General features: G+C 42.8%; 1 protein-coding gene across 5 annotated transcripts in view; it reads right to left on the bottom strand.

Moving 5' to 3' along the window:
* Positions 1–1,054: 1,054 nt before the first annotated feature.
* dscamb (Down syndrome cell adhesion molecule b) overlaps positions 1,055–22,707 on the bottom strand; it is a 121,270-nt gene continuing 99,617 nt past the window's right edge. Inside the window, exons 13-33 of one of the 5 annotated variants that reach the window (XM_030109237.1) lie at positions 22,466–22,562; positions 21,846–21,974; positions 21,541–21,708; positions 20,921–20,991; positions 20,564–20,807; positions 19,923–20,069; positions 18,904–19,059; positions 18,473–18,612; positions 18,165–18,318; positions 17,931–18,048; positions 17,676–17,842; positions 16,173–16,271; positions 15,810–15,998; positions 15,318–15,608; positions 13,908–14,084; positions 13,717–13,747; positions 13,384–13,499; positions 13,132–13,296; positions 9,302–9,502; positions 8,868–9,170; positions 1,055–2,482 (exon numbers count right to left, since the gene is read on the bottom strand). In XM_030109237.1, the coding sequence (XP_029965097.1) occupies positions 1,917–2,482; positions 8,868–9,170; positions 9,302–9,502; positions 13,132–13,296; positions 13,384–13,499; positions 13,717–13,747; positions 13,908–14,084; positions 15,318–15,608; positions 15,810–15,998; positions 16,173–16,271; positions 17,676–17,842; positions 17,931–18,048; positions 18,165–18,318; positions 18,473–18,612; positions 18,904–19,059; positions 19,923–20,069; positions 20,564–20,807; positions 20,921–20,991; positions 21,541–21,708; positions 21,846–21,974; positions 22,466–22,562 (3,729 nt within the window). In that variant the 3' untranslated portion in view covers positions 1,055–1,916. The remainder of the gene's footprint in view (positions 2,483–8,867; positions 9,171–9,301; positions 9,503–13,131; positions 13,297–13,383; positions 13,500–13,716; positions 13,748–13,907; positions 14,085–15,317; positions 15,609–15,809; positions 15,999–16,172; positions 16,272–17,675; positions 17,843–17,930; positions 18,049–18,164; positions 18,319–18,472; positions 18,613–18,903; positions 19,060–19,922; positions 20,070–20,563; positions 20,808–20,920; positions 20,992–21,540; positions 21,709–21,845; positions 21,975–22,465; positions 22,563–22,707) is intronic. The other 4 variants (XM_030109240.1, XM_030109238.1, XM_030109241.1 and 1 more) reach the window with 4 other exon arrangements.

Raw genomic sequence — 22,707 nt, 5'->3', positions numbered from 1 at the left:
AAAGCGGTTCCAATCCAAAGTAAAATTTCATTAAATAAAAAAAAAAATCCGACCTTTGCAAATTCACCCTGACTGTATGACCTTGATGCTTTATCAATATGGTGGTCTGTATAAAGGCCGTATAGGACCCACTGGCAGGCCATGGTTTGGACTCCGAGCCATATATTTGAAACAACTACCTTAACCTTTTTACAAAGCAGCACCAACAGTGTCTGTGTGTCAGACTAACATTATTGTCATTTTCTGACTCCAGATCAGCGTTCATCAGGTGATGCTGTGACTGTTCAAAGTAACATATGATTGTGTTTTTTTTTTTTTGTCGTCCTAATGTAAGTCCTATGAGCGTGTGTGTATGTGCAAATGTGTGCAGATATGTGTGGTGTCTATGTATGTATATATTGTGGGTGTGAGATTTATTTTATGTTCTTCTTTTTGAATGCTGTAAAGCAGTTTGTGTTGCTTTTACTGTTTGAAAGGTACTTTATAAATAAAGATTGATTGATTGACTGATTGATTGATTGCATCCAGTTGGTTTCTTCAGCTCCTGCTGTCACTTCCACTACTGCTTATCAAATCCACCCTAGCACTGAACCGAGGTTTCAGCTTTTTACATGTGGGGAGAGGCAATCTGACAAGTTTATTTGGAAATCCACCAAAAACAGTGAAATAAACGGGAATGAAACTAAACACAACCTCTCTGAATCATGCTGTTGACTTAGTTTACAGCTTATCTCCTGCTCACCTAAACTTCGGACATGTCTGAATGCAAAAGCACTGTGAAGTTTGGAAGTTAAAATCAAGTTTTTACAGTCAAAAGTTATGAAGATTCACATTTCCCTTCAGAAGCCCACAGAACTGCATCAGTGAGACACACCATCTGAGAATCGACTGCCTCATAAATACTGGATATGGTATTTTTTTTTCATGTCTGAAATAAATACTGTGATCAAAAAAATGACACACAGCAAAACAAACCAAAGAGAAGGAACAACAGAGGAAGAGACAGACAAGAAAAGGATGCTGGTCAGGAATAATATAAAGCAAAACTCAGATGTGTGCAAACATGACTAAGGACTTTATTAACCAAATCATTTTCCCCGTAATATCCACAAATAAAAGTGATCTCTTTATATATATTCACATTGTATAATTTCATAGTGTGACAAAAATTCTCTCTCTCTCTCTCTGTTTTTTCTTTTTTTTTTTTTTTTTTGGATTTCCAGCCATTCCTATTAATTGTCATTTAATCAGTCGCCATGCAGTCGTCAGAAAGGTTGAAAAACATCACGATTTGTCAGCATTGGCGGTCGTGTCCGGCGTCGTCTCTTCGTCTCCACCTTCGGCTCTTCGTGGTGCTAAAAACCTCCTTGGTTTCCCAATCACAGATTTCAACACACTGCCACAATAAAATAAAAATAAATTAAGAAAGCAACGTCCTCCTGCAGGGTCCTCCTCCCTTCCTTCCCCTTCTTGTTTTTAGATATTTTCTGTTTTTATATAATAATAATAGTAATAATAATAATGACTATAATTGTCCTTGATATAAATTCAATAGTATTTTTTCTCTTTCTCAAATTTTTAAATAAATCATTTTGGCAATCCTCATATGTTGTCACTTTAGAATAAAAGAATACTCAAGTAGAAAATAAAAACTGTGTGGGAGAAAACTCATCAGAAGAGGGGCGAGGAGTGAGAGAATGAAAAGAGTGAAAGCAACAGAGAAGAGCAAGAGAGGAAAGAAAGAAAAGAGTGAAAGAAAGAAAGACAGACTCAAAGAAAAGCATCCACTTCAGACGCATGTCAGAAACGGCTCTATATACAACATTTTCTGTTGTGGAAATCTGTCCCTCCTGTGCCTGTGGTCTGTCCCTCCTGCGGGGGTCCTGCTGGGTGCAGCAGTCCGCGGTGTCCCAGTGTTATACCAGAGTGTAAGACTTGGCATAGGGGTTGTTGCTCTGTTTCAGGTGTCCTCTGGAGTCCAGGAGGGACTCCTGGGAGGTGCTGAGCTTGGCAGCCTGTGCTTGGGCTAGATCTCCTGAGGAGGGGGCCTCTCCCCGGACCTCCCCCCGGGCCTCCCCCCTCTCCCGGAGATCCCTGTGGGGCAGGGTGGAGGCAGTTCCTGGCTGCCACTGCTGCACCTCCCTGGGTGACGGCACTTCCATGGGGGTGGGCTCCATGGGAGGCGGCCTCTTCAGCGTGCGGCTCCTCTGCGGTTCCAGGCAGGTCTGGCCCATGGCTCCTCCCCCTCCTGCTCCTCCCACTGCTCCTCTCGTTTCCCCTGTAGCACCAGCACCAGCTCCGCTCGCCCCTGCGCCTCCTCCTCCTCCTCCGCCTCCTCCACCTCCTCCACCTCCTCCTGCACCTGCACCGATGCTGCTGCCACTGCTGCTGCTGACTCCTCCGCCCCGGGCGGGCAGCGGCACGCCGCGGTTCAACAGGAAGTCCATTCGGAGGTAAGGCGGCAAGTGGACCAGCTCTCCTCCTGAGGGGCGACACAGGAGAGGAAACAACTCAACAACTGTGACAATTAATGAATGAATGAATTTCATTCATGAAAGAAATACCTTTATTCCAAATATAATGCAATATAGGTCCCCGATGCGTTATGCATAGAACATACAGAGAGATCTGAAAAAAAGTGGGAGGAAGTACTAACTTATCAAATGCACCGTGTTTCTGTTAGTTACTGAACAGCAACTCTACACGGTTTCTGTGGTCTCCAAAGGAAAAATAAATATAAGGTTAATGAAACATTATTTTGTATGTATATGTAAATGATCATTACAATACCATACATACCATCTGTGTGAGGTGTCTAGATTAGCATTCAGAAAAAAATAGGTCAATTTGATCAACTTCATCCCACGTTATAGTGAACCTCTGTTTCATCCATGTCGTTAAAAAATCTCAACAGCTGCAATATTTCAAACTATTTGGACTTAGCAGCTACTAGTTGTCAGGAACTGTGTTTTGATACACCAATCAGCCATAACATTAAGACCACCTTCCGAAAATTATGCTGGACCTTCACTGGGTGCAGTCTGTGTTCGGACAGCATTCTGTCTATTCACATCGCCCTGTTCAGCCTTCACTCCCCACATCCTTCAGTAAGTCCTGAGTGTCCATGTCTGTCCATCGCTTTTTTCATTTGACTGCTTCTGATAGATGCTGACCACTGCAGAATGAGATGATTTGTGGAAAATGCTCCGGGCGAGTCATCGATCAATCACAACTTGCCTCTGTCAAACTTGCTGAAAATCCTTAAACTTGGCCATTTTTCTGCTTCTACCTCGTCAATGTTTGGAAAAAATGTTCATGTGATTTGTTGAGAGGTGGGCTAGCGGTCTGCTGGGGCCAGACATTGATCCAGCAATGCTTTTTTGTTTGTTTTGAAAATAGGAAAGTTTCCGTATTTGTAGTTGCTTGCTATCTTCAAGATATTCTCAATGACTTGTCAGCCAGGAACATACCCACCTGTGTTGCTTTTAAACATCCATATGTAATTATACTGAAGGCAAATCAAACTGCATTATTCCAGTGAGTTTCTGCACTGGTCCTGGAAACACGCCGTTCTGCACGGCTCATGATAAAGAAAGCTCACTGCTTCTCATTCACGTGGACAAGAAAAACATGCAGTTCACAGATACTACAAACTACTTTAAGACACGATGTACTTGAAGAAAGAGCTGAATTTAATTCTTTTCAAGGATCTGTTTAAAAAAAAAAAAAAGCACCTTCAGATGGGGCTCAGTGTGACGGCAGGCGTGATCAGATTGTTCCTTTTGGCTGATTCTAAAGCAATAGTCACACTGGTTTCTGCTTGTTTCTAGAAAGTGTGAGACTGTTCTCTGAGACTCCCACTGTGTGTACATTATGCGCTCCCAACACGTCACCTCAGACTCCACTTACGATCTGCCTTCCTCTACCTTTCAATTAATTGTATATAGAGTCGAATATTCACATTTAACTCACATCCACACTGTTACATTCATTCACCTCAGGCGCCCCTGGGACCATGATCCACATAAACCATTATTTTAATGTGATACGAATCTCACCCAAGTGTGAATCTATTGGATTTAACAGTAGCTGTGAGGTGGATGTGCAGAACGTAATGTAATAGCGAAATGAATATTACAATGTTATCTTTGCCATCATAGTCAGGAACTGCGACAATCATTAGAGCCGCTCTCTCTCACTGTGAAGAAGCAGAATGAAGAAATGTTTATCTTGTAATATCCTGTCCCTGTCAAACATAAATTGCTGTTGTTAGTCTTCTCTGTGCATTTAAAGTTTAGTTGCACTGCAGCAAGAAGAATCACTGTATGAAAACGTGTGATCAGATAATACAGTCCAAGCTTGGTTTAACTCTCAGCTTCAACGAAGGGTTAAGCCTCGACTACAGGATCTGTAAGTACTTCTCAAAGGTGTTAGATGAGAGGTACTTTGGGTTCAGTAAGTTTGACGCTGTTGTATTCCATCCACTGAATGGACTGCGTGTTTAACAGAGGGAATTAGCTCGACACGAAGCGGTGTTGGGTTGCCGGGGCCGGGGCATTGAGAAGCTGCACTTGATTACCTGAGTAACACCACTGTTATCTCCATCAAGTTCTCACTAAAATGATATTCACGCACATGATAAAAGATCTCACAAGCACCATGGCAATAATTAATACATAGTAATCAGAAATAAATGCGTGACCGAAAGAAACAGTGATTATCTTCTGTAGTAAATGTAAAGATTTCAAATTGTGATGACCAGATGAAGGTCAGTATTTACTGAAAGCCATCCAAGGAAGGAAAAGCAGTGGAAATGCAAAAGAGCCACGGATGGCGAAGGCTCTCTGATGCAGAAACGGATGAACCTCAGAGGCTCAAACCGCTCCAGAAGTTATTTTTGGCCCTGAAGGTGTCTGAGTGCACAGTGCAATGCTGTCACATATTATACAGGAAGGTAATAACATTTAACATGTGGTCATAATGTTATGGCTGATCAGTGTGCATCCACAAATCTGCACACACACACATGTGTACGCGCTGTCAGCTGCTCAGTGATGATGCCAACCAAGTGGAAATGGCCTTTTCACAGTCACTCCACGACGTGACCTTGGTAAATAGATTTCTGGGTTCAGGAGATGAATGCTTAAATTACTGTGCTTCATAATAAGGCCTATTAGCACTGACAAAGATGATGAATGGCCAGGAGTGTTAATTGAATTAAACATAGATTTAAATGTTTGTGTGGGAGCTCATTAGAAACGTGGCTTGAAAATTACTCGGCCACTAAATTACAGATTGTACAGTCTGAATTCTGCTACAGTGTTTGTGATGAGAATACAACGATATTCTCAGCTGTTGATCTGTGAAAAGTGTCTTTTGCATTTGCAGCTCGGTCTTTATATTTTAATAATCATTACTCACAGCTCATTAACGGGGTGACCAGAGTTTGTGAGTGTGAAGGGACACAAAACACTGATGGGACTGATATTAATGAATCAAGCTGTTGGTATCCTTAACAGCTCTGTCAGGACGGGTTTGTCAAGTAAACCGGTGAGCTGCACCTTTAACCTCGGCGGTGGACAGGTGAGGTCAGCTCAGGTCGACTGGCTGTAATGGAGACAAACCCGGGGTTGAGTCTGGGTCATTCAGCTGCTGTCAGCCAGGCCGCCCTCCACACCGGGTCTGGGTTTCAGCTCTGCAATGCACGCCAATTAAACTTATCCTCCAACTCTGTACGTTGCTTTGAATGCAAATGTTGGTGATTCACGATAGAGTGAGTCTGTTATTTTTATGTTTGGTGGATAATATTACAAATTGTTGGATATTTTCCACAGTATTTTCAGACCTTCACAGTGCACTGACTGCAGAGTCGGCTGAAACAAAGTGCTTGAAACAGCTAAAAAAGTAGAAAATCTTCACATTCAAAATTCAAAATCCAGTTCTGAGTCATCGATGATGCAAGGCATGTTCAGTATTTCCAACTTCAACCACACTTTCAATATGAGGGCAATTTTTTTTCATTATTTAGGCACAGCGGTAGAGGGAAACAGTAGAGGGAACGCGGCTCGGCTGCCGAGCCAACACCGAGTCCTCGCTGAAACTGACACCAGGTAGAAGTGCTCGGCAGCGTCACACCATGCTGAAAGGCTGAGAGTCTGCCATTACTCTGAAAGGTCTCCACTGCTGTAGCAAAGTGCCGTTTTGTGTTCTGTGACAAAAAAAAACCCTGAGATCAGGTTGTCAGACAGCCTTTAGATGCCCTTTCTCCCCGGTAAACTGGTGACACGAGTCGCACGAAACTTTCAAAACATTAATGAGGCCTGAAACTTAAGAAGCAGATCTGATGGCCTGGACTCTGTTTGTCAGGCTGGGTTGATGGTTCACCCCTGCCCGGACGCGCAGACCGACAATTCAGGACACCTCCAACATCGCGAATTACCGGCGGCCCCAGACGCTCTCTAACATGACGGCGGTGGTGGTGATGGACGGACTTGTGTCGGGGAGGAGGCTGTCTGTCTTTCATTTTGTGTTTCTGGACTCTTGTGTGGTCAGCAGTCTGTCAGCATCCTCTGCCAGGCCTTGTAATTGATCTGCGGCGCTACCGGGAGAGCGGCGGGTCACGTAAGGTAAGACTACAACCTGAGAGGAGAAGGCACAGTGCTGAGAAGCGCGTTTTCTCAAACTCCTGATGTATTTGTGAAAAATAAGATCACCATCAATCAGAATATCCCCCAAGGAGCTGCAGGGGAAGCTGGATCTCATAATCCTCCCCGTTCATGATGGGTTACAGGCTAACTGACTGTGTTGAGAGTTGAAAAGTTCCAGAAAATCAAAGAACTATTCCCACTGAAGGCAAAAGAAACAACAAAGCACTTTTGATCAGCTCAACTGTGCTTAATGAGACTGAGCCTCATGTAGCAGCGGGCTGGAGACTGAAGGGAAGCCCCGAAGACAGAGAAAAGAGATCAGCGTTGACGTGAAGCTGAATCCTAATCAGCGTTAATTGATGGGCTTCTGCAGACAGCTAAAAGCTAAAAAAACAGTCCTGCTGGTGTAGTTTCTTGTTTTCTGAGCTTCAAAAACAAATTATTTGTCATTTCTGTGCCCAAAACAAGATGCGACAAAAGAGAGAGGAAATGATGTTTTTTCAATGTATTGAAAAATGTATGTATGTATGTAAGTTCTTCATTTACATTTGGGTGTTAATTGGGTTTATTGTACAACAAAAGCTATTTTAACTTTAAGTAGCTGCTTTTTGTGATAAAAAAATGTTATTTTCTCTTCTATATTTTTGTTGTTTTTAATAATTTGTCTCCATTTTTCTTTTGATTTCATGCATCTTTTCTCACTTCGTTCATTTCCACTTCCACGACCAACTTCCTCTGACCTGATTCAGGAAGATCTCAAAATGGGGAGCACTAAGATGGATGCTAATGCAAGCAGAGTGCACTTCCAGGTTGTGTGCATTTCGTGACGTGACTGACAACACATAGGAGCAGGTGTATTTAAATGAGGTTTATGCTCTTATTCCTGGTTACACACTCCATGGAAAGACTGAACAGTTAATATTGACTGTGCTATTCTGGGAGCACAGCGCCAGTATTTTTGAATGTTCTGATGAAAACACCCAATAGTGCGCATTCTTAAAGGCAAATCTCTTCAACGCGTAGCGTGTTTCATTCTGCTGAATGCCGTCCTTATCGGTGCGCCATGTTAGCTTTCACATATCAATAGTACTGTGGCTTTCACAACCCAAACAGCCAGAATACAGCTTTTTTTTTTTTTCCTCACTTTAATGTTAATTCCTCTTATCAACCCCTGAGTTAAATCTTTTGCCTCATGGTAATAAAGCACTAGAGGCAATGCAGCCTGCAACTGTCAAACAATGGGGTTTTCATTACCGCTGCGTTTCATATTGTGGGACATTCATACATAAAACTCTACAGTTAAATAGAGTTCCAACATTCGTTTAATACTGCACAGCAGTTGAATATGTCCGGAGTCACATCTGTCTTCAGAAATCTGAAAATTTGGACTGGGAGTCATGTCGCTCTAGAGGCCACCATATTTGTTAGTGCACATGATCCGAAGAACTATTTCACTGCAATGTTTGAGCACATGCAGTTTCCATTTTTCAAAAAGTTGCACCTTGGGAGACATTTTCAAGCAAACGCTCCATGGAGCTCTGTTCCGGCAGGCATGGTGACGCCTGTCGGCCTCTTTCGGAGCAGTTTTGTGCTTCAGGATAACACACAGATGAAGTACAAAACACTAGTTACGAGCTCTTATGGCACATTTAGTCAAAGAATGCATCAAAATAATAGTCAGTATAAAAATAGCAAGGTTAAAATGTGACTAGAGAAAGAATATACCATGGATGTGAATTGAGCGGCAAAATTTCATGCGGTTACTTTGTTTAAAAACTAGTAATAACTTAAATGTATTATTACTTTTTCAACCGTTTCAAAGTTGTTTTGTGGGAAGTCTGCTCAAGTGTTGCACGTCTGATCTGAGCTTTAAATAGATCTTTTTTTAAATACACTTGCTAAGCAGGCTCTGGTTAAACTCCAGTCTCCTTTTTTTTTCTTTACTGCTCTCCTTGTTCTTGAGTCTTTTAGTATATTTCATGCGTGACTGTCAGTGATGTTGTTTTGTCTGTAATTAATTAATTTTTCCTCAACTTGAGAATTCAGGAAGTACTGCTTATAGAAATTAAGTGGCAAAGACAGAATCTGGTCCACTGGTTTATAAAATACCAACACTTAATTTGAACATTACCAAATTCTAAATTGAAAATTAACCTTAATGTCTTCAACCATAGTACTTATCCAGTAAGAAGTCGACGCAGCATTCAAGCAGTCGCTCACCAGGTCTGTGCGCCTTGGGCACGGCCATGTTCATGACCCTGCTGACATCCTGAGGTTTGGGCGGTGAAGCGGTGAAGCGGCAGATGCCCGACTCGGACGGCGTGCTGGAGGTCAGGCTGTCGGTGTAGTCGTTGGTCCCTGCTGTCATCTGTTCAGATGAGGTGTCGGAGATGAAGCACTCGGTGATGGTGAACTTGGCGTGGCGGAGCTGCTCCTCCATCTTGGCGTGCTCGTAGGCTCTGGCCAGCTCCTCGTAGGTGGAGGAGGCGCTCTCTGTGGACACCATGCTGCTGCGTGCGCGATCTGGTCACGACAGGCCAACATGAGAAAGCGACTGATGTGAATTACGCTGGATTAATAAACACAAACCCGAACTGAAACCTCACTTTAAACCTTGATGAAGGAACTGGACAGATGTGACGTTCACACTCTACCTGTATCCTGCGAGGGGCTGACGCTGTAGCTGTCGCTCTCCTTGTCCACGGAGCCGGTGGCGCGCGGGGTGGGGAGCCTCCAGTCGGTGGTCAGGGTGTGTGAGGAGCTGGTGGGGTGCGGCCGGTTCAGAGTCCACTGGCTGGCGTAGCGGCTCCGAGCCGCGGCAGGCCCAGCTTTGGCAGTGCGTCTGGCAGTGGGGTCTGAGTCACACACAGAGGGGGCAGAACGGTCAGCGGGCAGAGGAGGCAGTACGGCACATTTATTAAACTGATTTAAGACGTCTGACAGAGTCTTTTACATTGCTGCACATACCAAGACCAAGAGTTGTGTTCAACATTCAGCATTCTACCTGTTTCAACCATATTTTCAGTTTTAGTTGACAAACTACAAATGATTATTTCATTTAAATTGAGACAGGTTAGTTTCACTCTACTGATGATGTATTGTTGAACATCATCTGGACAGATTCATCACCTCATGTGTGATCCAGTCAGAAATGTTAATAAATTAGCATTTCGCTGTTGTTCACTCTTTGTTCTCCGTCTCCTCTGAGGAGTTCTGGAATTGAGTTTCTCATTAAAATTAAATAAATTGTTTGTGTTGTTACCATTTGGAGAAAACTAACAAATTTCTCTGTTCTTGAGGATTCTGTGTCTGCCTCAGCCTGAAAGCAAACCTTAAAAGTCAGCTTATCTGAGAGCTTCCACTCTGTGACAAGTTCATTTCAAACCCACAGAGCCTTAATTCTGTTCAGTTAAAACAGTAAATTAAATGTGCTTACGCCCAACACTGTACAATACATCCAGTCTGATTTGTTTTCTTACTGCGGTGAATCTATGAGGTGTAAATCTCCCTGTCAAGACCAAAGCACAACAGAATGTATGTTTTTCTATCGATGTACTGAAATGAATGAGGTCATTTCAGTCTCCAAGGAGAGGTTTGCCTAAAAACAGTCGGGTGTTAATCTCCATCAGATGGATGCAGACGACTATTAAATTTTACCACATCAAAAAAACAAACAGCAGTAATAGAAAAACTGTTTTGGAATCATTTGCACATTTTGAACATTTGAAACTGCTCAAATCCAAACAGCTGTTCAGACGATGCAGCAGAAACTGAATGTACAGTACCTCAGAGTGTGAGTTTAAACTGTGAAAAGCAGATTTATTCATTTTTTCAAGTATTATACATGCTAGAAAACAAGCCGCACAAAAAGAGATGTAACGGCTAGCACTCCTATAGTCCTATACAGAGAATGTTTCTGGAGTTTGGGATCTTTCTGTGTGGAGTTTGCATGTTCTTCTCAAAGACATGAGTGTGACTGAGTGCTTGTTTCTGTGTGTTTGTCCTCTCTTGGACTGGTGACCTGCAGGATGGACCCTGGCTTTCTCTCCGGCACCACGTAACTCTGATTAGAATAAACTGCCATAGAAGATGGAAGAATTTAGACAGTCATTTTTTGAAATAACTGTCAAAAAATCTTTCATAAAGACATGAGAATTAGCTATGGAGTGATCAATTTTCATTTCCGAGGTTGATTTCATTTGATTAAAGGACAATAATGTATGGATTGTCTGATAGTCATAGCCACTAAATCAGCTGGATTATTTATTTTTATGTATGATATGCATGTTTATTCTCAATTTTATTTATTTTTTTTTTTAAAGGATGCACCACCACTGTCTGAGAGCATGAAATATGTAACTTTAAGACATAATTATATCAACTTACTGGTATAAGAAAGCATTGAAATTTGGCTCTGATCACAGATCTAAGAGGAATTTATTCACTCTTTCCAAACTGTCTTCATATAAACAAATGCTGTCAAATTCAGCCTGAATCTGAGACACGGTGTTGTTGCTCTGCATGCCACAAGATCCAGCTCAGGATGGGATTCAGAAAATAACCAGATGGATCTTAGCAGAGTAGAATAGTGCGGGTAACTGTAGCAGTTCGGACAGTAATTCTATCTGGGATGAAATGATGGAGGCGCTCAGCTGTCAGCAGGGAGGAAACAAAAAGCATCGTCAGCAGCCCTGCTGCACGCCCCAGCGCTCAGGTTAAATGATCCAATCATGCGGCTGTTTATTTGTGTGCAACTGCACATGTGGATGACTGCAGTGGATTGTGGGCTGCTGCCGGGGTGTGCAGTAGAAGTATAGTCATAGAAATCATACAATTTTGAGGTAATACTTGACAAAGAGTTGCATTTCCCCTCCTTGATTCTATCTTGCATGTTTTTAGGTGAGTATTTCTCTGACACATTTCAGGGCAACATCAAGATTTCTATGAGCTGCTTTGATAATGATGATGATGATGATGACTCAGATTGGTACTTCAGATCTGATACATCTAGAAAGTACAAAACAAAACCACAGATTCAACCAGAACCAAGAAAAACTAAGACATTGATTTATATGAATAATATAGAATAAAAAATCATAAATCTTCTAATTAGCACATGATAAACAATTTTAATCAAAAATTCTCTCAAAAGAAGTGAAGTTTCGTTTGTAGACTGCGCAAACTTGTTTGAACTAAATCATGAAGCATGTCTGTCCAAATCTTGGATGTGCATTCAAACCCAGCTGAAGACTGGAAATCAGATGAGAGCAGGTCCAGAATCGGGAAACACATCGCCTCTGTTCAGAGGTTTTCCTCAGTGAGGCTCACTCAGATGTAAGAGTAGGTTTTTTTCTGAGTTTTTGCAATCACTCTGCTGAAAAGCATCTTATTTTGTTCTATTCTGAGCTCATGAACAGCAATTGTGTGCACAAAAATATCATTAGCTGCATCCTGAAAATGTTCACTTTTAACGTTTCACAATATGTCCCGGGGGGGAGGGAGTACAATCTGAAATCGTACCTGCCACAGTGTTTCTTTTTAGAATAATGTGAGTAAAAACCTGCCGCCTATTAGAAAACAAGGTTTCTGCAGCCTTTATGCGTGCATGTTTTCACCAAGCCCACCCTGATAGTGTGGCCTTGAGATGGATGCATGCTGTGATTATAGTAGCAGAGTGACTTTGTGGATGCACGTGGAAGATGTGTGTGTACGTCAGTTTGTGTGTGCACATCAATATTTCTATGAGCCATAGATTTTATTTTAATGACATTTGTTTCAGCACACTCAGATTGTTTGTCCACAGATTTGCATGAGTGAATCAAAAAGTGTGTGTTATTAGATTGGATGTTTTACATTCTGTGTGTGTGTGCTGAGATCTGTGTGTGCCGGGAAGGTAACCTGTGAGTGTTTTTGTCCTCTCATCTATCTAAGGTGACCTTCTCAGTTTACTTTTTATTTCCCAAGTGAATCTTTCTCCTCTTCTGCCATGAGACAGATTTGTCTGAAACTTGTGTTTTCTTTGTCAGGCCTTTTGGTTTGCAGTGGATGTTAGTAGTTTGAGAGCCTTTAAAACAACATGAGCAAAGTTTAAAATCTGCTCTACAGTTCTGGGTCCCAGTGTTAAGTTTTTTTTCCTACCTGAGCACAAACAGTGTGGCTAACAGTGGACAAATTATATACAGTGGTTACTTTAATCAAAAATATGCAAATCACTGGCTCCTTTGTTTGGTTTTCCAAGTAGCCAACTTAATCCCTACAGAAAGTCAATTTAGATCCACAGACCAGATGTTTGGCACCCCTGGTCTAAAAGCAGTACCTGTTTTCATGTTTTATAGCGTGAGACCATAAATGATTAACAAATAGCAACCGAATAAAGCAACAACACAGCTTCAGTCACAACAGCAAGTTCACAACACGGCACAGGACTAGCACAAGACTGACAGGCATAGTATTAGTAGTAAGAGAAATAAATATGGGCACTGACGGTGGTGGGACTCACTGGTTCCAGGCCTGGCATCGGATACATCCACCAGCGGCCCGGTGGCCTGCGACAGAGACTGGTAGTGGACCGTGTGGGTCACGGTGGAGGACTTCTGCTTATTGGTCTCCCCAAAGTCATTGTCTGTCAGCAGTACAGTGGATCTGTCATCTAAAAGAGAGCATACAAAACACAAAACATAAATACTCTTCCCTCAAAGACTGTTTGGAGCGACGGCTCTGATTCTGAGAGTCTCACCGATTGTCTCCATGGTGTCCCGTTCCTCGATGAGGAGCTGGGCTCTGGGGATGTCGATGTGCATTCTTAACGTCTGCTGCTGCTTGTTCACCGTGTCCGGCGTCCGTGTGTTTTTACTGAGGGGATTAACGAGGATTTTTCTTACTTGCATCGCAGAAATGCTAATTTGTTCACATTTAACTTGATAAGCAGCTATATGTTAGCAAGGGAGACAGCATGAATACAGTATATTTGATTTTTACTGATAGGAACTGCAGCTCCGGGCTACAGTGTGATTTATGTTCCCTGTTTAAAGTAAAGTAGCTTGTATAAATTAAAACTAGGAATACGTACCTCATCAGCATTTCTGCCAGGCTTTTGGCGTCTGTGAAGTCAGCAAAGAGCTTGTTAATACCATAATAATACCATTTTGTTTGATAAACTACGCCAGTAGTAATACTGGTATTTTCTCACAAATAAGTTCTAAAATACTCTTTGAATTGCCAATCTTTTGAAATGACAACCAGCATGCAGCTATGGCATACCTCTGAGTCGTTTGAGCCTCTGCTCCCTCCTTCTCCTTTTTAGCACCATGAGCATAATAAAAACCAGCACGGCGACCACGAGGATGGAGGTGATGGTCACCACCATCTTCAGACCCCCACTGCCTGACATGTTGTCTGAGATGGGATCTCCCGTCTTCAGCAGGGGAGGGATGGTACCTGAAATGAAAGGCGTCACATCCACATCACAATGGGCTAATTCCTTACTTTTTACAGGAAATTGCACTTTTCGTGATTTGTCTGATTTGTTTGGAGAAGCTGGGGTTTGTTAAAGACTGACTATGTGCTGATAGTTTCCACCGGCTGCTGAGCACCGCTGTCACACCAACAATAGCATCGGCACATGCACATGGTTAGACATGCACACACAACATCCTGACAGGCCGCTCGCACATCTCAGCAAAACTCTTCAAAGGAAATGAATGAAGAGTCTGGAGTGCAGCGCAGAATGCCCACCAGCTCCCGTCCCTACTCATAGATTATAGACTTCCTTTGTGTATGACTGACACTATCTGCAGCCCAGAATAAATAAAGGAGACAATCCGAGGACCATCCTCATTTTCTTGCTCAGCTGAGCTGCCAGGATACCTGTCAAAGCCTCCAAAAGCTGACAAAACCCTCCCGATCGCTGTACAGCCACAGGCTGAACTGAAAACACATCTGCTTCGTGCTATATCAATATTGTCATTACAGCACACAGCAGTGCTACACATATGTAACATATATATATTCTCATACCTTACACAACCTGAGTCAGTCTAGATGTTCGTGCCATTTCAGCAGGTAAAGTGAAAGAGTGTCAGTTTCTGGCTCTGGAAGATTATTCTACATACGGCCATCTTGAATTTGACGAGTCGGAAATTAATCATATTAGCTACTGTTCCATCATGTGCTGTATTTTCAATTTTCAACCAAAACTTATTATTATTGTATTTGCAGTCATAATTCTCTTGTGGAATCTTCAGTATTTTATGCTCAGATGTCTGGGAGGTTACATACTGCAGACAGTTGTTAACAGTAATGATGTTTCATGATAATCTTGTGAAGTAATCAGGATCATTAACAGTGTTCATCAGTTAATTCAGTCAACAGTCCCTTTCTTATGTAGGAGGACTGAATAAAGATACGTCTCAATGAGAGGAAACAGTCAGCAAAGAGTCCCTTAATACTGAGACATTTATATTCTATGAATAGAAATGTCAGAGGTTGAAGTTCTTAAAGATGTCTGATCAGTTTTTTAAATTTCCTTTACTTTGCTAACATGTGTATTACCGACAAATCAGCCACAGTCCCTCCTGTGTGTCATATTATTGCATATATATTACTAATAACCCTGTCCTGATCCAACGATTCTCGGTAAGTGTGCAGGCAGGCTGTTCAATCCAAACTCACTTCCGTCAGCATTGAGAGTAGCGAAGGTGATCCTCTTTTCTGCTGAGCCGGCGCTGTTGGTGACCTTCATCTGCAGTTCGTACCAGGTCGCCTCCTGCAAGTCGTACAGGATGTAGCTCTTGGTCAGCGATGTGCGCTGGGCCGTGGTCCAGGTGGCCGAGTCCACGGCCCGGTACTCCAGGATGAAGGACGTGATTGGACAGCCGCCGTTGTTCCAGCCCACCAGGTTGAGCCGTGCCCTGGTGGAGTTGATGCTGGTAAAGAGTTCGTGTTCTTTGGCAAACTGGGGTTCTGTGAGAGAAAACAGACGCAGAGGAGGAACGAGTTCACAGAGAGGTTTATGTATACGGCTGGTTGATGACTGAAACTCTGAAACGACTTTGACTGATCCCAGACAGCAAAATCTCCACCATCACTGCATCAGTTTTCAGCTGATTCTGAAACCTCAGAATACGGAAAGCAGATTTTGTTGCGCAGGATGTGACATTGTACCTTTCCCATGGGTTTTAGCTTCAATGATCTCGCTGATTCGTCCCGGCCCCACTGCATTCTGGGCTGTGAGGGTGAATTTGTACCACGTGCCACACTTCAGGTTTTCCAGGCGGTACGAACGCTCACTGGGGCTGATGGGAAAACTGCCCCACTGCTCGCTGTTGTCCTCTGAGTACTGCAGGATGTAACCTGGGAGAGAAAGCAGGCGAGTTTACGTAGGCAAGAAGGAAAAGGCCTCAGCAGTAACGTTGTTGCTGAACAAATGAAAAAAACAAAAAACAAAACAAACATCCAGCAGACACACTGTTAGGAGGACGGTGCCACCGTTTGGGTGTGTGCATGATAACGTTTGTTCATCCTCACCTCTGATGGAGCTCCCTCCGTTGTCCCCAGGTATCCATGACAGCGTGATGGACGTGGTGGTCGTCTTGGTAACCGTGAGACGCGGCTGGTCAGGGGGTACTGTGGACATGAGGACAACACGAAAAGCTTATTTAATATTGTTAAACTCCTTTATGGTTCACCTCAGATTTGCTTTGGTCACAACAATAAGGACACAGTGATTAATACTCAGCAGCAGTGAGGCTGCAAATAACAACAAAAACCCCCAAACAATATAGAACTTCTATCTCCTTTCCCCTACGAGCATTTAAGAGAACCTATGGTGGCCATAAAATAAAAAATCTACACTCTTCTCCTGACAGCCAGTGTTTAGGTTATTAATTTTGCTCTTTATTTCGAGGTATTTGGAGTCTTTATATCTAGAGGTATAAAGAGCGCCCAGTAAAGCCAAGAGAAATAACAACTCTGGGTTTTATGTGACCTGTTAGTATTCAAAAGTATTTTTTCATTTGTATGGCGTCATATTTTTTTTTTGTAGACTGAAACTTTAATGTTCAAGAGAGGGACACAATATTAGAAGACCCTCAGTATAACACACACTATTATGGCAAAACTGAAAACCACACACTGAAAGTGAAACAGCAGCTGCGTTCATATTTTTCTGACAAGTATAAGCAAAACTACAAAAATGTTAGGTGTATATAAAGAAATGGCCTGTGACTGTGTGAATTTGTGTATTTCATATCAAGTGACATTAAATGCATTTTAATACAATGATTGTTTTGTTTTTTCAATTATTAAAATGAATATTTAGGTCAAGAGGATGTACGTACTGAACTTTTTGATGAGGAGTGGAACGATTTACTGTTGCTCTCCAAACAATCACCAACATCACCGAATTCAACTTAAAATTAATTTTTAACTGCTTGCAAAATTCTGAATTAAGTTTACACACATTTACTCTTCAACCTCACGACTGTGGGAAACATGCAAAACACTACATGTTTTCTCGTTCTTTTCTTTGTAAACTATCTTATCATTCATTTAGGTTTTTCAGGACATTAAAAAAGGGGCTACCAGTCAGATTCTGGATTTACAGCATTTGACTGCCGTACAATCAATAATGATCTCCAAAGATCAAAGAAAACTGGCACAGACTATGATTAGCATTACTGACGATTTCCTCCTCTTTTATATAATGTCAGACATTTAGGTAGAACAGCTCAATTTGAGATGATGAAGAAAGGAGAGAACGTTCTCCCTTTCATAATACGGTTAATCTAACATGAAGACTCCATGGTTCTCTCCATTTAACTTAACATCTATTGATGTCTACTGATGTCTTTGTGACTGTTGGTCTTACATTTTTATTATAAACATACTATTTGTTGTCATTTTAATGTACATATTCTTGTTTTTCATGCCTTAGAACAAATAAAAAATTAAAAACTGAGCACGTCTAAATGAAGTTCAGGAATCGGTTGCCGTAATATGTTGTCATCATTGAGGTATGTTCTGCCTTGCCTTGGACCTGCAGGTTGAGTGTGATTTCATCTGACCCCCAGTTGTTACTGGCCACACAGCTGTAGTTCCCAGAATCCTCTGCTTTCACTGTGCGGATGATGAAGCTGCCGTTGCCATGGACACTACGACGACCGTCCACCAGGACTGGCGTTGGAGTCCCATTGGTGCTGTGGAGATGCAGAGAAAAAAAACACATATCTGAAGGCTCTGTGGTTTTTGCAGCACCGTGTGACCGTCGGTGTGTGTGTGACGTACTTTCCCTTGAGCCACTTGATGGTCGGAGGCGGGTCTCCTACAGCCTTGCACGGCAAAACAATGTCCTTCATCCACGGGGTGGTGACCGTCCCGTTAAACGTCAGGATCCTGGCTGGAGCTAAAGCAGAGCACGGCAGTTTGCAGGAGTTTGACAATTATCCTCTTCCAAAATAAATGACCGAGTCAGGATGAGCAGACGAGCGTTTCCCTTCTGGAGAAGTCGAGGAGCGGTACCTTTGGCCAGAGGCTCCACTGTGATCTTCTCACTGTTGTTGCCGTGGCCCGCGGCAGTCACTGCCACCACCCAGATGCTGTACTGCCTGTTTCGAGCCAGGTTAGGGATCCTGTAGAAATACGCATCTGGAGACGCCTCGAACTCACTCATCACCTGTAAACAGGAGAGACAGAAGGGACTAATGTACCATTGGCCAGTCGCAGCGGTCAGCAGACCTGTGAGGTTTTCATTTCCACTGAGTGAAACAGTGTCCTGGCTGCGATAAGGTTGATCAAAGGATCATGAAAATCCTGTGGTATACAAATACTATTACCATCGGATGCAGGTTAGAGCAGAAGACGATGTATTTCCTGATGATGCCATTGAGTTTGAGTGGCGGGAGCCAGGAGACAAAGACCACCGAGCTGCTGGAGGCTGCAGCTTTCACTCCCGCTGGAGGCCCGGGAACTATGGAAGAAGACAGTACATTAACCTGCTGTCTGTTCCTCAGAAAATACTTTTTTTCAAATAATACAATATCTAAGCAACTATCAGTCCTTCAGTATTGCTTCTTGCAGGGGGTGGCGATATGGAGAATGGAGAAGCCCAACGATCTGTCAGACCACAAACTACCAGTCCAACTGAGAGTTAAAGTCTGTGCAGCAGGGCCTCATGCTGGCTGACAGACCCCTGGCAGGAACAACCCGTTGTCTTTGAGGATGGCCTGAACATGTCGATGCCCTGCAGTGCTTCACATACCATCCTCTTTGGTGCGGACGTAGATCTGCTCGCTGCGGACACCATCCCCAGCATTTGTGAAGGCGAGGACCTGGATGCTGTAGTTGGTGTACTTCTCCAAGCCGTCCAGCTCCAGAGACGGCTGGCTGGTTGTCACATTTCTAATTTCTCCCAGTTCTGACAAAGAAAACAAGATTTTTTTTATTTTATTGACATTATAAAGTCATTAAGTTCGCCTGTAATGAAAGGCAGAATTTTACTGTCTGCAGTAAATGTGTGCCGAATGTGATCACATATTTTAGCCCAACAAAACAGGCATTATGGGACGGTGCTTTCTTTTGTGTTTCTGCTCAGGTTTGTGCTCTTTTCTGTTCTCCGCTGCTCTCTTTACGTCCCGTCACTCAGAGCTGAAGCAGGAGTCCTGCCTCGAGTTATTGCTTTGTGAATTATTGATGGAAACCACACAGACTGCAGGCTGGATCACTGCTGCGCTGCTATACATTCAAAGGAAAGTCGACTGCTGAGATTCCAGTTGTGATCACTGTTGATCATATATTCTGTGTGAAAAGACGACGTCGTGCATTAAAATTATAAATGTTTTTATAGAACAAGTATTCTGGGAATGAATACTAACAATTCAAGTGCAAATCATTCATTTTGATATATATTTACAAACTATAAGTATGAAAAAAGACACCAGTTACCACTATGATGAAGATAAGTGAATGTGCTAGAAAACACAGTGTGAATGGTTTGGTCATTAATCAGAAAATAAATGTGCCTATTTTACACACACACACAAAAAAAGAACATACCCTTTAAAGCTTGAAAAAAATATTACAAATCCACTGAAAGACAGAAATCCATAACACAATGATAAAACAGCTTCACAGCCTCTCCTAGTGGATACATTAACCAACTGCAGCAGTGACAAAACTGAAACAAATCAAACAGAATGCAGCGGCTACACATCACTTATCAAAACACCATGTCAGTGTGTGTGTGTGTGTGTGTGTGTGTGTGTGTGTGTGTGTCCGTACCTCCATCAGGCAGGTTGGCCCAGTAGATGACTCTGTATCCCTGCAGGTTTCCGTTCAGAGCCTCCCGGGGCAGAGGCATCCAGGACAGTGAAATGACCTCCGGAGATTTGGCCACAGCCAGGACATTTTCAGGAGGCCGAGACGGCACTGTCACACACACAAGAGGAAAGAAATGTATGTTTTAAGGACGGTATTTGAGTGGAAATGCCCCGAGTTGACAGGTGACGCTGACGAACAATATTAAGTGAAGAACTTTCTTTTTCTTTTTTTTTTTTTTTTTTACTTTCGGAGATATTTATCAATTGCTTAACCCTGTTTTTTTAAAGGTCACAATCTGGACAATTATTGGATTTTTTTTATTTATTTATTTTTTTACTGATTTCCTCAATAAAGAACACGAAATTCCTGATTGTTGAGTGAAAATATTTTTGGAAAAACAAATACAAATGCTGCACTACTACGTTCTACTGCAAAATCTTTTTCTATCTGTGTGTAATTTTAAAAATGTCCACTAGATGGAGGTCTTTTCACAAGAATATGCTCATTTACACTTGTTCAAGGCACTGACACTATTTATCTGGAGTCAGTCTGGTTCGTAGCCTCCCACCACATGATCTCTGGAGTGTACATCCTCTGCTCACCATCTTCCAGGGTCTTGGTGACCACCTGCTGTGACGACGGCCCGGTGCCGGCTCTGTTGGCAGCCTGCACCACCACGCTGTACTGCGTGAACTTCTTCAGGTTGTCCAGCACGATGCTCTCGGTGGTGTCTCCTGAGGTGTCCACGCTGATGATGGTGAACTGGTGGCTCCCGCCCGGGCTGTACTCCCTGAAGCCCACCTGGTAGCCGCGGATCACGCCGTTCTGGAGGTGCTTCTGAGGGGGCTGCCGCATGGAAATCAGGAAATGGTACATGGATTCACCAGCTCACTTCTGCAGTGATTAAAGAGTTTTGTCTGAAGGCCTCGGGTCACTATCTGGCAAAGTCGAGGCCCTACCTTCCAGGAAACCTTGATGCTCTGTGGAGAGGTGGGCTCCAGGGTGACATCTTGTGGAGGGCCATCAGGGGCTGGAAATGAAGCACATCATTCATCTTGACTGCAGCTGAGGTGTAAAATGGAACACATGACCCTCCGTGAAATTTCACTAGAGGGCGGTGTTGAGCTAGAAATGCATTTTCTCTCAATTATGAGCCTCACAGGCTTCACCTCAGGTTAATAAGGATTAATAATAATTGTAACATCCGCAACTTCATCTATAAATAATGTAAGAGATGGAACATGAAAGTTGGTACTTAATTTTAGCAATGAATCTAACAAAATGTGTCCGTCTAAAGGGTTGTAATGTCTGCAGGGGGATCGTTACGGGCAACAGGAGAGAACACTGAGTAGACTGAGAGCAACAGGAATCTTAATCTGTTTCCTCAGTTGAAAACATAATAGCCTTCATCTAAAACATCTATTCAATAAGCACATCGATGCTGCAGACGACTAAAGGTTTTTGGAACCACTAACATCATTAACTCATTCAACATGTTAATTCATGCTCTGTTTGAGTGTAAAACTTTTCTAAATGAGTGAAAACTACCCTGATGGGAGAGTTTCAGAGGGACGCTTACCGGCTTCATCAGTGGTGATGGTGAGCTCGTTGCTCGGGTTGCTGTTGCCAATAATGTTTTTGGCAACCATGCGGATGTTGTAAGTGGAGGAAGGGTGGAGGTCAATAATCGTGGCCTGGTTGAGTTGCGGTGACACATCTTTGGTTACCTGGGCTGAAAGCCAGGAAGCTTGAGAAAAAAAGAAACAAACCCACAGAGGGCAGACGATAAAATTAGCAGCAAGACACCAAGACTCCTCTTTCTTTTATCTGTGGAGTTCTTGTGTAAGTTCTATATTTATAGAACACAGTGTGTTTCAGGTCTACCTGACTTGTTCTTGCACTCGATGTCGTATCCTGTGATGGGGCTGTTGCCATCAAAGCCCATGGTCCAGCGCAGAGCGATCGTGCGATCTTTGACCTCCCGGATCTCCACCTCTGGAGGGTCCGGCGGTTCTGAGGAAACATGAAAACAGACAGACGACGCGGAGTACTTAGACCTAGTACTCGACTCCAAAATACAGTAGTGCTGTTGAAAAAAAACAAAAACACCTAAAAGCACAAAACCTATTTTCAGTTACTTTTCAGCCATATTTAAACTGCATATATCCATATCTGAGAAACACAAAAACACTGCCCATTTACACTAATATGAGCAGTTGCAATTCATGAGTTCTCGCTCTAAATACAACTATAGGTTAGAGAAATAGTAAACCAGAGGTTGTATAGCAGGCAGACCAGAGCGCTGCGTGGTTTTGCTCTCTGATTTCCCCAGTGAGAGATAGGATGAAGATCAGGAGTCACACTGAGCAGCAATTAAATTAATAAATGAACAAATGAAGTCATAAATTGGCGAAATCTTTACTGCCGCCTGACAGGCTCTTCTTCCAAACACATCGGCAGAATAAAATGAGCCTTTTCTAAGTCTGAGGTGAGGAGAAGCTTACCTTGCACTGTCAGCTGTATGATGCCTCTGTCCTCGCCGAAGGAGTTGATGGCATGACAGGAAAAGAACCCCGAGTCCTCACGAACAGTTGGCATAATCTGCAGAGGAACGCGCCGCAGTCAAGAGTTAAACTCAAAGTTAAGAAACTGACTAGTTTCACCTGACTTCAGTATTCTCATTTCCACTTTTTAAGTATCTCTAAACCGTGTGAGAAATTTAAAGTCTCTAATCATCCCTCTCACA

The sequence above is a fragment of the Salarias fasciatus genome, chromosome 14 (assembly GCF_902148845.1).
Source record: "Salarias fasciatus chromosome 14, fSalaFa1.1, whole genome shotgun sequence".
Classification (NCBI taxonomy): Eukaryota; Metazoa; Chordata; class Actinopteri; order Blenniiformes; family Blenniidae; genus Salarias; species Salarias fasciatus.
This window is presented reverse-complemented; position numbering and strand designations above follow the sequence as displayed.